The following is a 14,428-nucleotide window of genomic DNA, read 5'->3' as shown; positions in this document are numbered from 1 at the left end:
GAAGATTCTTGGATTGGGGCTGAGCCATGCTACTCTGGTTGTTAGGTGTGTGCATGTGTGTGTGCTTGTTGTGTGGGAAACCTGATAGAAATCTGATTTGGCTGAGCCATTATCCCCTTTAAACTTCAACAGCAGGCCTACGCTGCACTGGGGCTGCCACTAATCCCTTAATGGGCTGACTCTGCACTGAAGCTGCACAAGTACTGTCCCCCCTGATGAAAACTGTGACAGTGGGTTTGTTTCTGTTAATGCTTTCCATGCATGTGCTCTGCATTACAGTGTGTGCACAAGTTGTTTGCAGTGTGTGTTTGTGTGTGCCTCCTCAGGTGAGTGGGCAAAGATGGGTAATCTAGTGTACAGAGTCATCGATTTTCCCGCTGCACAGGAAGTGGCTGGTTATTGATTCTCTGGGACAATGATGTCACTCCAGACGGTGTGGGGTGTTTACTTATCCATGATAAGGTGTGAGGCGCTTTCTCGCCGCACACTGGTCAAATAATCCTCTCCCTCCGTCCTCACTCCGCTTATCACTCTTTCCACCACACATCTTTTCTTGCATTGTCAATGCCCTCTTTAACCCCAACATCCTTTACGCGTGATGTAATCACTGATGAGGGATGCCACTTATTGAAGTCAGACATTCGACTGCAGCAGTAAAAGCAATTGTAGGTTTTGTCAAATGTGGCACAAACGTCTTATTTGCTATCTGGCGTTAATATGTATATTTCAATGTAGATAACTTGCTCTTTGTTTGAAGTAGTCAACAAGCACAGAAGAGGACATTTAAATGTTTAAACTTGTTCCTTCTCTTTGGATGTTAAAAGGCTTTATCTTTTATTACAACACCTCAAAGTATCTGAGGATATCCACAAGTAGATATTGACCACAGCGTCAGTTTAGGTGAGTTAGATTAACCATGCACTGTCACTGCTTATCAATTTACTGCGTCAGAGATTAATTCATTCGTATCAGGTATGACATCAGTGGGAACAGTGCCTGACCTCCTGGCAGCGTTAATACGATGATGTCTACCTGTTTGGGCTATGTAAGACTATTTATATCACAGTAGCACCCAGTCTGTTATCTGGACACTTGTTTGCAACAATAACACAATAAAGCATGAAATAATTGGGCAAAAATATAAAGAAACAATCATTTATTTTCTGCATGTAGTCACAACGTGACTCATGTTTCTTGTCACCTCAGTAATACAAACAGTGTGTGCTACGCTGGACAGAAGCCACATTATCTCCGAGTTGCTTCTGACACTTGAAAGTTAGTGAGACACTTAAATCAGACTTAAATCCACAAGGGGAACGATATGAAAGACTTTCAGCCGTTGGTTTGGTCTTTTCTTTGTCCTGCAGGCCTGTAATTGATTAACCACAGAACAAATATGGCCAACACTACCTGTGGCATGAGACGGAGGACCACACGCACACGCACACACACATTAACCCAGAACATCTTTAAGGGATGGTTAAAAAAGTAATAACCCAAAACTATAGAAATAGTCTCATGAGTCTGTAAAGACTTATGAATACAAAATGTCATTAGAAATAATAAAAAAAAATAAAAAAATATATCCCCCTGTAGCTTTTGTAAACATATCTTGCATGAAAAATGCCAATAATTTTGTAAATTCAGGCCCTACAAAAAATGCTGACTTAGCAGCTTCATTTATTATAACGGTTTTATTATTTTCCATGTCTTAAATCTTTATATGATTCAGTTCGACCTTCCTTTATTGGAAGACACGTGAATGACTCGGCAGGAACCATTTGCGTAACTGACGTATGGACATATTTCAGCCCAGTGTTCAATCTGCCGAGGTAAGCATTTTCCGCATTTTTCCACTGCGGTCTTGGACAATACAAACTCATGGTCTCGTGTCATGTGCTTGTGTTTTCATATTTGAGGAAGTCACTGGGTATAGTCTCGAGAGGACAACATGCATGCAAATGTACTGTGAGTTTGTATATGTTGGTGCTTGTCCCTCTTGTGTTTGCACACATTGAAAAGCTCAACAGGTGTAGAATAATAACTTGGTGGGCGTGGCTTAGTGGGGAATTCTATTACAACTTTACATTCAAAATTTAAGATGCACCATTACAGAGAAAATGGACTCCGTCAGTAAGGAAAAACAAAAGAACTTCAGTTCTGGCTTCAAAAGCAAATTTTAAATGTCTGTGAAATATCAAATCCCATTTTACTTGTCATGTTACTTTAAATTCATATTTTTCCACTGCTCAAAGTCATATGAAGCATCAAAGGCATAAAATAACCTGTAAAATGAATGGAAATGTTCAGTCCGTGACCACGGCTGAGGTGGACAGAGACCAAGGTGATTGAGTTTCTACCTAATCAAACAGACATTTCATAAACGATTAAACATTAATGGGGCAGCCGCTGTGATGTCGCACTGAAATGAGGTTCTGACAGCCATTTTGTTCTGCAATTCAGTACCAGGGCTCATTGCCTATTAATGAAGTAATAGGACACGGCCAAAATGGTTCTGAGGGTAACGATTAGGCCATATCACTTCCTCCCCCTTTAAAGTGCAACAGTATCACATCCCCTCTTCAACTTTGTGATCAAAAACAACATCCTGGTGAAGGTTGCAGATTTAGAGGATAAATAGTGGAAAAAGTGAAACGGGCATCAGCAACACACAGAAGAACAGATTCATGCAGAGTGCAATTGTTTTTCATTTTTGCTGCGGCCTCTATGTATTACATGTATTACATGCGACTTTATCGGTGTCTAAGCCGGTGAACCTTAAACTGGATCAGCACTCCCATGGCTGACGAGCTTTCTTGTTCTATAAAGTAAAAGAGTTCATTGACCTGCTTGTTTTTCGATGAGCAGCTGCTAGAAACGATAAAACTTTGATAGGCCCAGCGGCTCATCAGGTTCTCATTGTCTTTGATTTAGTGCCTCACGTTTGACTACAAGCAGTCTGCTGTAAGCTGTTCTCGTGAACATGTCGTTTCTTGGTATTTTTGGAAGTGAATCATCGTCTTTTTGTATTCTCACAGAAACAGGTGAAGGGTCGGATCTTACAGCGGGTTTACAGTGCCTAATAAGAATTATAGGCGATGGACAACAACTTTTTGGCCGGGTTCCCAGTGAGATGAGTCATTTTCTGCTCAGTCAGCAAAGCTGAGGTCTTGTCAGGGAGAGAAAAAAAAAAAAAAACAGCTGTGCACGCAATGAGGCACACAGCAGCATCAGAGAGGCTGTTTTCTTTGGGGCTGTTAGAGTCTTAATACCGATGGAAAGTCAGCTTTTTGAGTCCTCTGTTTTTGGATAACATGAGATGCGCTTGTTTGAGATTTCACCCTGCAAGTCATCAGTATGAAACATTCACTGCGGGTTTGGTATTTTCTGTTTTTCTATGGGATCTTTTCTCTCGGAGCCTGCTGTATTGTGACAGCTGCCCTCTCCCTGTTAGAATAACATCCCCGGGAACTCACTCTTCCTCACGTGCACATGGGTAGCAGGCCAACGCCTTTTCCTTTGCGTTGCCGACCGCAGTACATATCGATCATCTAGGGATTTTTTTTTTTGGCTTGGTGGTATAAAGTCATAAAAGAGAGGTTATCCTTTTCCCCCAGATAGCTCTTTCCCTTCTATCCCCCAGCTAGTTTTTATTTCAGTTTTCTGTGTGCTCCCCGAGTTCTCTGCAGTTCCTTTGCATTTCATGGAATCCAGGGAACGTTGCTTCCTCCCAGTGTTGGTGTGCGCTGGTCCAGGACCCGCTGGTCTGGGATGCACGCCTCTCCTCTCAGGAAAGCCGGCGCTTGGCGAGACCTCTCCACTCTGATAGCCTGCCAGAATACACACAGATCAGAGAACAGGCGACTGAGAAAAAAAAGAAGAAAAGGGACCAAGAGTCACTCAGAGAGGGCCAAAATGCAACTCGGGTCCAATTAATTCCCACACTGATCCAGCTCTGACTCCTAAATCTTTACGTGAAGTGAAAATTGTGCTTAAAATTGAATTACATCAACCCTCGTGTCTGATTTTGAAGTTCATGCGCAACAGGTTTTGACAACTTAGCACCAGTTTTGTACCCTGGTTACAGCTCCAAGTCTGCAGGACAGGTAAGGGTTAACTCTCCAGTCTGCTCTGCTCTGCTCAGTGATAGACAACAGGCTTGAACCGAGAGCTGTTTGAAGAGGGGGGGTGAGGGATGTCCTCTTAGTCTTCAGTTTTTACTTTTTGGTTGTATACAAGTTGAAAACTCTCTCTGAGTCTTAAAACACTCTTCTGTTTAAATGTATTGATTTTCTCTTTTACTGTTACAAACCGCTTTCAAAGTCGTCTGTTTACATGGAAAAAGTTCTGTAGTTGTTTTTCACAGACGAGAGTTGCTGTTGTGAGCCTCTGGGCTAATTTGAAACATGTGGTTTAGTGTTTGCTGTGAAGTTAGGAGGCATTTGTTTTGCCACTTTTCATCAGAGAAACTCTACAGACAAATTACGACTTTGCAGATACAAGAGCAAACTGAACAACTGTCTGAAACAGACCAGATGAGGTTGTTCAGTGAACTTCATACCTCGGCAGAACTTTTTTTTTTTTTTGCTGTTTTCGTTTTCTTTTTTTTCTCAGAGAAACAAGAGAGGCAGGGAAAGAGAGCCGAGAAGATTGGTTCCTGAAACTGTTGTTCTGCCCTATGATTGGTGGAAGCCTGTTGCTAGGCTTATGTCAGTGTTCGAGAGTTTTCTGCTTCCTCTCCTCTGTGCACTGATAGGTCAGGTTTAAACTGGTCTGGTGGACTTGTGCCACTTGTTGAACATCCCCACAGTTTCTGTGGTTCCTTCGCATCTAACTGCATGAGAAAACACAGCAGCCGCAGCGCTGAGACACATATGTGCCGAGTTTACGCCTGGCATTGCTTCCTCTCTGTTTTTTTTAATCTTATTAACTTTTATCATCCTCTTTATTGGCTTAAGGATGCTGTTAATTCTTCTCTGCACTCATAAAGGAAAAACAGCTGCTTTTCTGAACATCTGAGAAAGTAGCTGCCATACTTTGTAACTTATAAAAACATGTAGTGAGCCTGATAGTCGACGGTTGGACCTTAATTAAACTTCTCCTTTGCCTTGAGTCTACTAATTGTTTGTTCTAGATTTAGAATCCAGTTTACACCACATTCAACATTGAAATAATTTCTGTCCTCCAAAGCAATGCTGCAAAAAAAAAAATCCAACGACGGGAAATTGTTGCAGGTTGAATATCTGTTCGCTGGTTTACTTTGATTCTGCTGGAGCAATCTTACTTCTTCAACTTTACACTGAACAAGGTTTCAGTTTTGTCTTTGGTCTTTGAAGTAAAAAAAAACAACAACATTCAGACTCTATGTTTGAATAGTAGCCGTACAAAGTTTGTATTTTTAATGCAACACAGAGGTGGCGGTCAGCTTGGATTTAAAGCGGGCACAATGGATTCCATTAATGACAAGATTTAAGGGACAAAGCATTCCCCCAAAACGTCCAATTAAACTCGTTCCTGTAGCGTAATCTGCTTCTTTAATTGTCCACTCATAAACTCGATAAATTCCACCAAAATATGTCCAAACGCGCTGCTTCTAAACTGCCGGCTCTGGCTCGCTTCTCTGTGAAATGTGTGAAAGCTGATGCTTCCATGGACAAAGTACACATTAGGCTTCTGTCGCCTTTGCTTGATCCATTAAAGCAAGCTTACGTAAGTTTCCCTGAGCAGCGGCCACAACGGGCAATTATGGGATAACGGCAAATGCTAAAATGTTGTGTAATAGAGAGCCCAAGCAGAGAAGAGTCGCAGAGTCGCCACCATGAGCGACTGGTTACATGAAACCATGCAAGGATGACGTGCCAAGAAATGTAGGGAGGTGAGCTGAAGTAGGTATAATATTGCGATATATTTTCATTCAAGCGTCATATAGTTACACTTTTAAAGGTTTACGTCTGACTCGAAATAGAAACTACATGGCTTACTTTGTTTCTTCTGTTCTTGCTGCTCAATACTTGAAAGACTTCCTGTTTTAGGTGAGGGGGGTTTGGTCTGATGGAGCTGCACTGTAAATATAGGAAGTTAGTTTCTATTCTTTAACACCTTTTAGGAAAGCACCTAAATAGTTGGTTAATTTTTTTGAGACGTATTCAAAGTTTGTTAAAACAGTCATGTGTGAAACGGTAAAAGGCTTTTCTTGCTTGTTACACTATTTTTGTATTACTCGTGGAAATGTGTCCATTGTTCAGGCTTTTCCTCCAGCAGATAAGTATCAGAAACAAATCTGAGGGGATTCCTGTTGCTTACAGGAGTCTTCCCCTTCATTATTACTCATCTTACAAATGTTATCCTAATCCGTACACCCATCCCATATCACTTAAAGTCACATGTCCAGGACGGCCTCCTGGCTTCATGGCCATCGCGGAAAGGTCACCGGTTTATCCCCAACAACAGCTAATAGCCGTTCAGTCTTTTGGTATGCATGTTTGGTCGTCGTGGTTCAGTTGATGCGTCCTCTTTTTTAGCCATTTGGGAACAACACATTGAATTCAAACTCGATGTACGTGACGTCAAACGAATGACTGAGGCGCCCGAGGATGTAGGTCTTCAGACTCCCCTGAGACACCTGCTGTGTGGTTTTTATTTGTCACACCGTGTTCTCAACCAGCTTCAGGAGACACACAAGAACAAGCAAAGCCTTACAAGTTGTAATAGCAGCCAGGCGTAACACGCTGGAGTCTGAAGTGAACAGTTCGGCCTCGTTTTCTTAATTTGTGTCAACACCAAAGATGATTGTGCAGACGAGTTCAACACATCTGAAGATACAGGGTATGGAACTGGATGATAAGTTGGACAAAAACATCTTAAAGGACACCTACCAGTGTTTCTTGAGCTTTGTAAATATTTTCAAAACATATACACGTGTTAAGTGTTTGGATGAGTCAGCCTTGTTTAGAAGATCTGGCTTGTGTAATCCAGTCTGGAGTATTTATGATTTTGGCCAAAGGTAATCAGCTGGTTGTGGAATCAAAGCCTGCATCTCGGAAGGACTTTGCAGAATATTCCCTGGACACTGAGACACGTACATGGACACCTCTGATGTGAAAACAGCGAAGCCTACAGAGTAGTGCGTGCACTCTGACAATGGTGTTTGGCCCCGTCTGCGAGGCCGGACCCCCGAGCCTAAGCGCTTTTATGTGAAAAGGTTAGGTGTATCGTCAGTCCGAACGCTGACCAGCCTCTTCTGCAGCTTTGCTGAGCCATGGGGCTCCCGGCAGCCCCGGGAGTGCTGACTCTAGCCCTGGGAACATGTTTACCGCTGCCCTGCACCCCACCCTGTGGCATCAGGAGAGGGACTGGTGGGGAGGAGGGGATGGGGAGTGTGTGTGTGTGTGTGTGGGGGGGGGGGGATCCACACAATGAACCTGCTGAATACTGTGCTATCCAGTTATCTGTGCTGGGGACTTGCAGTGGGTTGATAAACTGGCCTGGCAGGTTCTTGACCAGAGTGCACCGGGGTAGATTTGCCTCTTCTCTTTAACTCCTCATCTCCAAATTTAACTTGTTTGTCTGAGTAGCCCTTCGAGGTCCGTCCAAACACTTACGTAGTCAGAGTTGTTGCAGTAAAGATGAAGTGAGGACAGTATTTCACCAATTTTATAACTTTTCCAAACAGTGTAAATTATTGTGCGGTGTTCGTTCCTCCCTTAAAACAAATCTCTGTGAAATCTGTGAAAAGTCTCTTTTGTCTTTTGCTTGGGAAGCGTGTTGTTTTTAAGTCTCCCACAGAAACATGACTCGCATATGTGCGTGTGTCTGCGCACACTGGCCAGTATGTGGATGCTTTTGTAATGTGGTTGCTGGCAATCCAGAAGAACCAACGCTTGACTCGCATGTGCTGCTTTGAGAAAATATTTATCTGTTGTCTACCAGGAATTTCCAAGACAAGTGTACCATCTGTGCTACAATAAAAATGTGTCTGAATAAAATGAGGTGGATATTATAGCGTCATATAAAACTGGCAGAATATATGACGTTGTTGTTGGAACATCTCACCAGATTTAATTCTGAGTAATTATTGACTTTGTTACCACTGTGGTGTGATAAACCAGTTATACACTGTTGTACTGATGGTGTTATTGTCAGGCCGGGGTGAACAAAGCCATCAGAGCTGCCTCTCTTATCTCTGCATCCTCCTTGCTTTCAAAGGACTACTTCTGCCCCGGCTGATTGGTGGTGGAATGGCATTATCTGTGGTCTGATGGGCTGTGGTGCAAAACCACCAACTGAAGGGCTGTTTTTGAAGCGGGTCCTGCAGCTATCCATCTGGCTGCATGCAGATGCTGATCGTTACACGGTGAACCAATACCTTTTTCTAGCTGCTCACCAAGTAGAGCTGGGGGCTCAGTTTACACCCCCTCTGCTCCTCCAGTGCCGCAAGAAGCCAATAGGGGGACTTGCAGCTGCATACCAGAGCTGGCTGTTGTTGTTTTCACTGAATGCGCATTACACGGATAACGCACCAATGCTTTCCTTTCTTTTTTTTTTTCTAACTACAATTATCAGTGCTGCACAAAACTATTTCAACTATTCCTGGAGTGTGGTTTATCCATGCCTTAATTGATTTAGGTGTTGATCAGGGGAGAAAAACCTATAATCTTGCACTGATTGTCAGCATACAAGCGGAATACATACAAGAGTGAATTGAATCATGATCAATGGCAGCAGGGAACAAAAGGAGATAGAAGTGATGATGTTTTCTTGGTGGGGGGATTGTTCTCTCAGCTCACTTTTAGGGCCCCCCCTCTCTCCTCACGATTAGCTCCGCCCCGATATGACTCTCCAGCCGCCATTGGCTGCCGAGAGGCTGTTTTCGCCACCCGATTGGCTGCCGAGCACGTCAGTCGCACGAGCCTCGACTTATTTACCGAATGTATGAGCGAGAGAGGACGCTATTCTGCTGCGGGGCTGCAACAGCTGACGACTGAGCACTTTGCCCAGTGCCATAAGGAACAAAGAGAAGAGGAAACAGCCATTCAAGATTATATTGAACATTTTTCTCCAGCCCTAAAATAACCGGGGTGCAGCGAGGACACGAGATGAGGCACGCGGTCGCACCTGCAGAAAGCGTGGAAAATAATTGTTTTGCAGTGACAAACCTCATAAAGATATGCACCCATTGTGAACAGCTGAGCAAAAAGGTAAGAAACGAAAAGAGTCCGGGAGCAAGTGGGCTGAATGCTCCGTCCTGTAACCGGTCAACCTGCTGCCGGGATGAAGGGAGCTGGGTCACATTTTTCCGAGCGACATTTGTCCTTTTAACAAACGAGCTGCAGTGCAGTCTTTTGTCCGGGCTTGTTTACGAGTCACAAGAGTTTGTGGTTATCCGGTTAGAAATGCTTTATAGGCTCTGATGTCTTCGTCGGTTTCAGTCTTTAAACATTTGCTGTATGAATGACACATTTTAAAAGCACGTTTTCAACCCAGTGTCACCTCTGAAAAATGTACATTTTACGGTCATTCATTCATCCTCTCCATTGTGCTGTGCGGGACTGTCCGCTGGGAGACATGTCCCAACAAGCAGCGGAAAGTTACAGGACACAGCAGAGACAATATGAAGGTTTCAATTGGGTTTTAATTTTGTATGAGGGCGAACTATGAAGCTGTGTGTTTGGATATCTCATTAATTATGAATTATTATAGTTTTTTATTTTAATTTTTTGAATATATCAGTTTCTACAAAACCCTGTATTTCTCTTTGGAAAGCAGTGCTGGTGTTTAATACATCCACCCTGATTTCTCACTCTGGTGAGGGAGGAAAATAGTTGTGACAGTCGATGGAAATGAGACGTGATGATGACAATTAAAGGACAATTACAGGACGCTCCTATCTTCTGCTTTCCTGTGTGGATTTAAGCAGCATGTGTTTCTCCTTTTTTTTGTCTTGCAGGACTTGGGAGTAAGGATCCCAAGACCTCTAGGTAACGGACCGAGCAGATTTATCCCCGAAAAAGAGGTAAGAGACGTCCGTAATCTCACAGCTGTCACAAGCGAGAGGTTTGCAGAAGAAACATCTAATTAATTGATGTCCCTTTCTTCAGATCCTTCAAGTCAGTAAAGTGGACGGCAGGACACAGTCAATATTTGAGGATGCGTTTGCAGCCCTCGGTCGCCTCGACAACATTTCCGTAGTGATGGGCTTCCACCCACAGTACCTGGAGAGTTTTCTCCGGACTCAGCACTACCTGCTGCAGATGGATGGACCCCTGTCTTTGCACTACCGACACTACATCGGCATCATGGTGTGGACACAATCCGGCCTCTTGTGAATTCTCCAGCTGAGTGCAAAGCAGTCAAATATCTAACGGTCAACTTTTATCTTTCCATCTGACGTTGCAGGCGGCGGCGAGACACCAGTGTTCCTACTTGGTGAACCTGCACGTGAACGACTTCCTCCAGGTCGGGGGGGACTCCAAGTGGTTGAACGGCCTGGACGACGCCCCGCAGAAGCTGCAGCAGCTCGGGGAGCTCAACAAAATCCTGGCACACCGACCGTGGCTCCTCACCAAGGAACACATCGAGGTGAGAGGACGGGGCACGGACTGGAGGGCGGATGCGAGAGGTCTGATGTAACAGGCTGAGATCACGGGTGGAGGATCGGGTGGAGCTGCAGCTGTAGGACTTGGACAGAGTTGCCAGTTATAGCAGTAGAGGTGTAGCGACGGGGGCAGATAGAGAGTGATGGAAAACGAAAAGAGACTATAAGTTGAAAACACATTTTCCCACTTTCTCAAAGACCAGTGATATTGAAGTCATTATTTGGCTTTGATCAACGAGCACTCACAGTTTTTCCTATTGTTTTTTTTGTTCTTCTTTTTTTTCTCTCCCAGCGTCTTCTGAAGACGGAGGAACACAGCTGGTCCCTGGCAGAGCTGATCCACGCCGTGGTCCTCCTCACACACTACCACTCCCTCGCCTCCTTCACCTTCGGCTGCGGCATCACTCAGGAGATCCACTGCGACGGAGGACACACGTTCAGACCTCCCTCCCTCAGCCAGTACTGCGTGTGTGACATTGCCAACGGCAACGGACATGCTAATCACCACGACGATTTGTTCGGCAACCAGGTAAGCGGTGACTGTGCGTGTGCAGAGAGAGAGAGAGAGAGAGAAAGAGAGCTCCGTGTCCATTGTCGGACCCGATCTCTTAACGGCGCATGTGCTTTTTTTGCTCTTTGTTTCCGTAGGACATGTGCAGTGAGGTGGAGGTGCTGATGGAGAGGATGAAGCACCTGCAGGAGTGTCGCGATGACGAGGAGGCCAGCCAGGAGGAGATGGCGACTCGCTTCGAGAGGGAGAAGACCGAGAGCATGCTGGTGGTCACGGCAGAGGACGAGGAGTGCGTCCCCTCCAGGGACATCTCCCGCCACTTTGAGGACCCCAGCTACGGCTACAAGGACTTCTCCAGGAGGGGGGAGCATGTGCCCACATTCAGAGTGCAGGTAGAGATCACGTCCAGTCCACATGTTGTATTGAGAGAAAAGACCGCGTGTGAATGTTATTGACTTCTTGGTTCCGTCATCTGCAGGACTACAGCTGGGAGGACCACGGTTTCTCTCTGGTCAACCGACTGTATCCTGATGTCGGTCAGATGCTGGACGAAAAGTTTCAGATGGCCTACAACCTGACCTACAACACCATGGCAACACACAAGGATGTGGACACCAGCATGCTGCGTCGGGCCATCTGGAACTACATCCACTGCATGTTTGGCATCAGGTCAGTCACCGGTCACTCCTTTTATTTTGATATGCTGTAACCTGTTGTGCCCGGTCAGCTCTGTGTCACTTCATGCTCTCGTTGCTCACGCTGTCGCTCTGCAGGTATGACGACTACGATTACGGGGAGATCAACCAGCTTCTGGACCGCAGCTTTAAAATCTACATCAAGACCATGGTGTGTAGTCCTGAGAAGACCACCAAACGAATGTATGAGAGTTTCTGGAGGCAGTTTCAGCACTCCGAGAAGGTGAGATTAAATCCTGAATCTCCTCCTCTGATCTCTTCGATGCAGCTGTTTGACTTCGGTAAACAACGACAGTGGTTTAATCCCGTTCTCTTTCCTCTGTCCCTTTCAGGTCCACGTTAATCTGCTTCTTATGGAAGCGCGAATGCAAGCAGAACTGTTATACGCTCTGAGAGCGATCACCCGCTACATGACATGAAGTGCTTTTGGCGTTTTTTTTTGTTTTGTTTTTTTGTTGTCGTTGTCTTTTTACTGTCGTTGTTGTTGCTCAATATGGGACACTTTATAAGAAAGAAAAAAAAAAAAATCAAAGGGGGGGGGATTCAACAAAAATACAGAAGAGAGCCCTGAGTTGTAAAGATGCTTGTTGGTTGGATGCTAAGAAGAGGATCAGAACAAATGGAAAGCAAGGGAAAAAAAAAAAAAAAGATTATTGTTGGAGAAAAGTCATCTCAAAGTACAAGTGGATACACAAACTGGCTGTGTTGCCTGCAGTGCCAAAACTGACCAAGAGAGGGCAGCATGGAGCAAACTCCTGCTCTGCTGGGGAGTTTGTGCCTGGCCAGAGCACTGACACCGGAGGCATCCAGGACTATGGTTAAGTACTCCAGCATTCAACATGCTGGCTGCCAATCTCACCTGGTAGAGAGAAGACCCAGAAAACCCCCCGAGAACGAGAGCCACGCAGACAGAAACCGTCTGCACTTAGATTCTGTCGTCACTGTTTTATTTGTTTATTTTCTTCAGTATCTTTTTATTTCATTTTGTACTAGGAGACGTGGGTGTTGTTGTTTATGTGGTTGCTGTTGGTGGTAACTGGAGGTAGACGCATTAAATTTGGGCAGTGTTTTATTTTTTTTAATTTTTTTTTTTTTACGTGTGCCTGAACTATCCAGCACAGTGTGTAAATGTGCTGATGCTGCTGCTCCCATGTCGTATTCAGTGGGGTCATATTGATCCCCAAATCACCCCTCAACCAATTTCCCCACAACCCCATTATACAAGCCCCTGTCCATTCTAAATCCAATGCATTACCACCCTCCCTCCCTCTCATCCCTTACCCACATCCCAAATCTCAAACGTCAATGTAAGCTAATCCAAGGAGTGTGTGAAACCCAGAGAGGCGTGGAGGAAAAACTCAAAAATACACTGAGCCCTGTTTTAAGTTGTGATTGTACACGTGTGGATGAGTTCTATGTTCATGAAGACTGAGGTGTGAATGTTTGTGTGCGTTTCAGATAAATGATGGAGAGGAAAAAAAAAAAAAAAAAAAAAAAGTATGTCTTGGAATTTCATGTCAAAAAACAACAACAAAAAAAATATAAGCGAGGCACTTTGAAGGAAAGACTTCTTGCTTCTGCTGTAGCTTTGTTATTGTGAGTTAAGTGTTTGTCATTTGTTGATGATGATGTCTTTATTTTTCTGGTAATGGGAGAAAAAAAAAAAGAAAAAAAAAGCTAATCAAAAAGAAAGTTAGAAACCAGGTTTTCCAGGAGGGATTTGCTTCCGGTTGCCCTGACCACACCTTATCTGTCTTCCGCTTATCCCAGCTGCCTGGTCGCCCTAACACTTTCAAAGCTTTGGATTGTGAATTTTACCAGTAAACGAATACCTCCTGTGTTTTTCTCTATAAAACATATAAGAAGTGCTCTTTGGTGAGCAGAGACTCTTTCTGGGCTGCCGTGTTCCTGCTGCTTGGGGACGCGGCGAGCCCTCACAGGGCCGACTGCGCTCAATAGCTCTCCAACGCAAAAGGTTGTAGCTGTGCTTCTTTCCCTGCTGGGGAAGTCTAACCAGTGCAAAAGCAGCTCTTTTTTTTTTTTTTCTTTTAAAGAGAGGTGAGCCCTCTTTTTTTTTTTTTTTTTTTTTTGGCGTTGTTTACTAAAATCAGTAAAGTACTGCATTCTTCTGAGGGTGGATTGAGAGGATCGGACAGATGAATGACTTATTAGGAGGAAGAGGAGGGCTGCGATGATAAAGGAATGGTACATTTGGAAGTGGTTTTAGAGGAAGTGGAGTTATTTTTTTTTTTTTTTTTTTTTCAAACTTCTGACTGATGTCAGTTACTGACACTTTTTATATGAAAATATACAAAAAAGATGAAAAAAAAATAAACTATAATATTGAATTGTTGTGTATCATTTGTAGTTTTCTCCTTAACGATTTAATTTCATTGCTTCATCAAAGAGATTGTATTAGATGCGGAAAGACCAACACACTTCAGGAATCAAGCAGTCAGCACAATCGGTGTCACCGTCGGCTCACTTTTACTGTCCAGTAGCGCCAGAACGAGACATGAAATAACACACGGTGATTAGCAGGCGTATCCTGAGTGCCGTTATGCAGACGACTCGTGAAAAGACGGGGAGATTTACTCCTGTTAAACTATGGTTCCAGAGTACACTCTG

The 14,428-nt window shown here is 44.2% G+C and overlaps 1 protein-coding gene across 2 annotated transcripts in view; it reads left to right on the top strand.

Moving 5' to 3' along the window:
- sesn1 (sestrin 1) overlaps positions 1–14,148 on the top strand; it is a 52,159-nt gene extending 38,011 nt beyond the window's left edge. The window contains exons 1-9 of one of the 2 annotated variants that reach the window (XM_069158155.1): positions 8,948–9,197; positions 9,947–10,012; positions 10,098–10,298; positions 10,396–10,578; positions 10,887–11,123; positions 11,243–11,497; positions 11,584–11,774; positions 11,879–12,023; positions 12,133–14,148. In XM_069158155.1, coding sequence (XP_069014256.1) covers positions 9,096–9,197; positions 9,947–10,012; positions 10,098–10,298; positions 10,396–10,578; positions 10,887–11,123; positions 11,243–11,497; positions 11,584–11,774; positions 11,879–12,023; positions 12,133–12,219 — 1,467 coding nt within the window. In that variant the 5' untranslated portion in view covers positions 8,948–9,095 and the 3' untranslated portion in view covers positions 12,220–14,148. Of the gene's footprint in view, positions 1–8,947; positions 9,198–9,946; positions 10,013–10,097; positions 10,299–10,395; positions 10,579–10,886; positions 11,124–11,242; positions 11,498–11,583; positions 11,775–11,878; positions 12,024–12,132 lie in introns of those variants that run through there. The other variant, XM_069158154.1, reaches the window with a different exon arrangement.
- The last annotated feature ends 280 nt before the right edge of the window (positions 14,149–14,428 follow it).

Source organism: Embiotoca jacksoni, unplaced genomic scaffold (genome assembly GCF_022577435.1).
Source record: "Embiotoca jacksoni isolate LCO1_2020_lvr unplaced genomic scaffold, fEmbJac1.0.p SCAF_23, whole genome shotgun sequence".
Lineage (NCBI taxonomy): Eukaryota > Metazoa > Chordata > Actinopteri > Embiotocidae > Embiotoca > Embiotoca jacksoni.
Note: the sequence above shows the minus strand (reverse complement) of the source record. Positions and strands in the feature narration are given on the sequence as shown.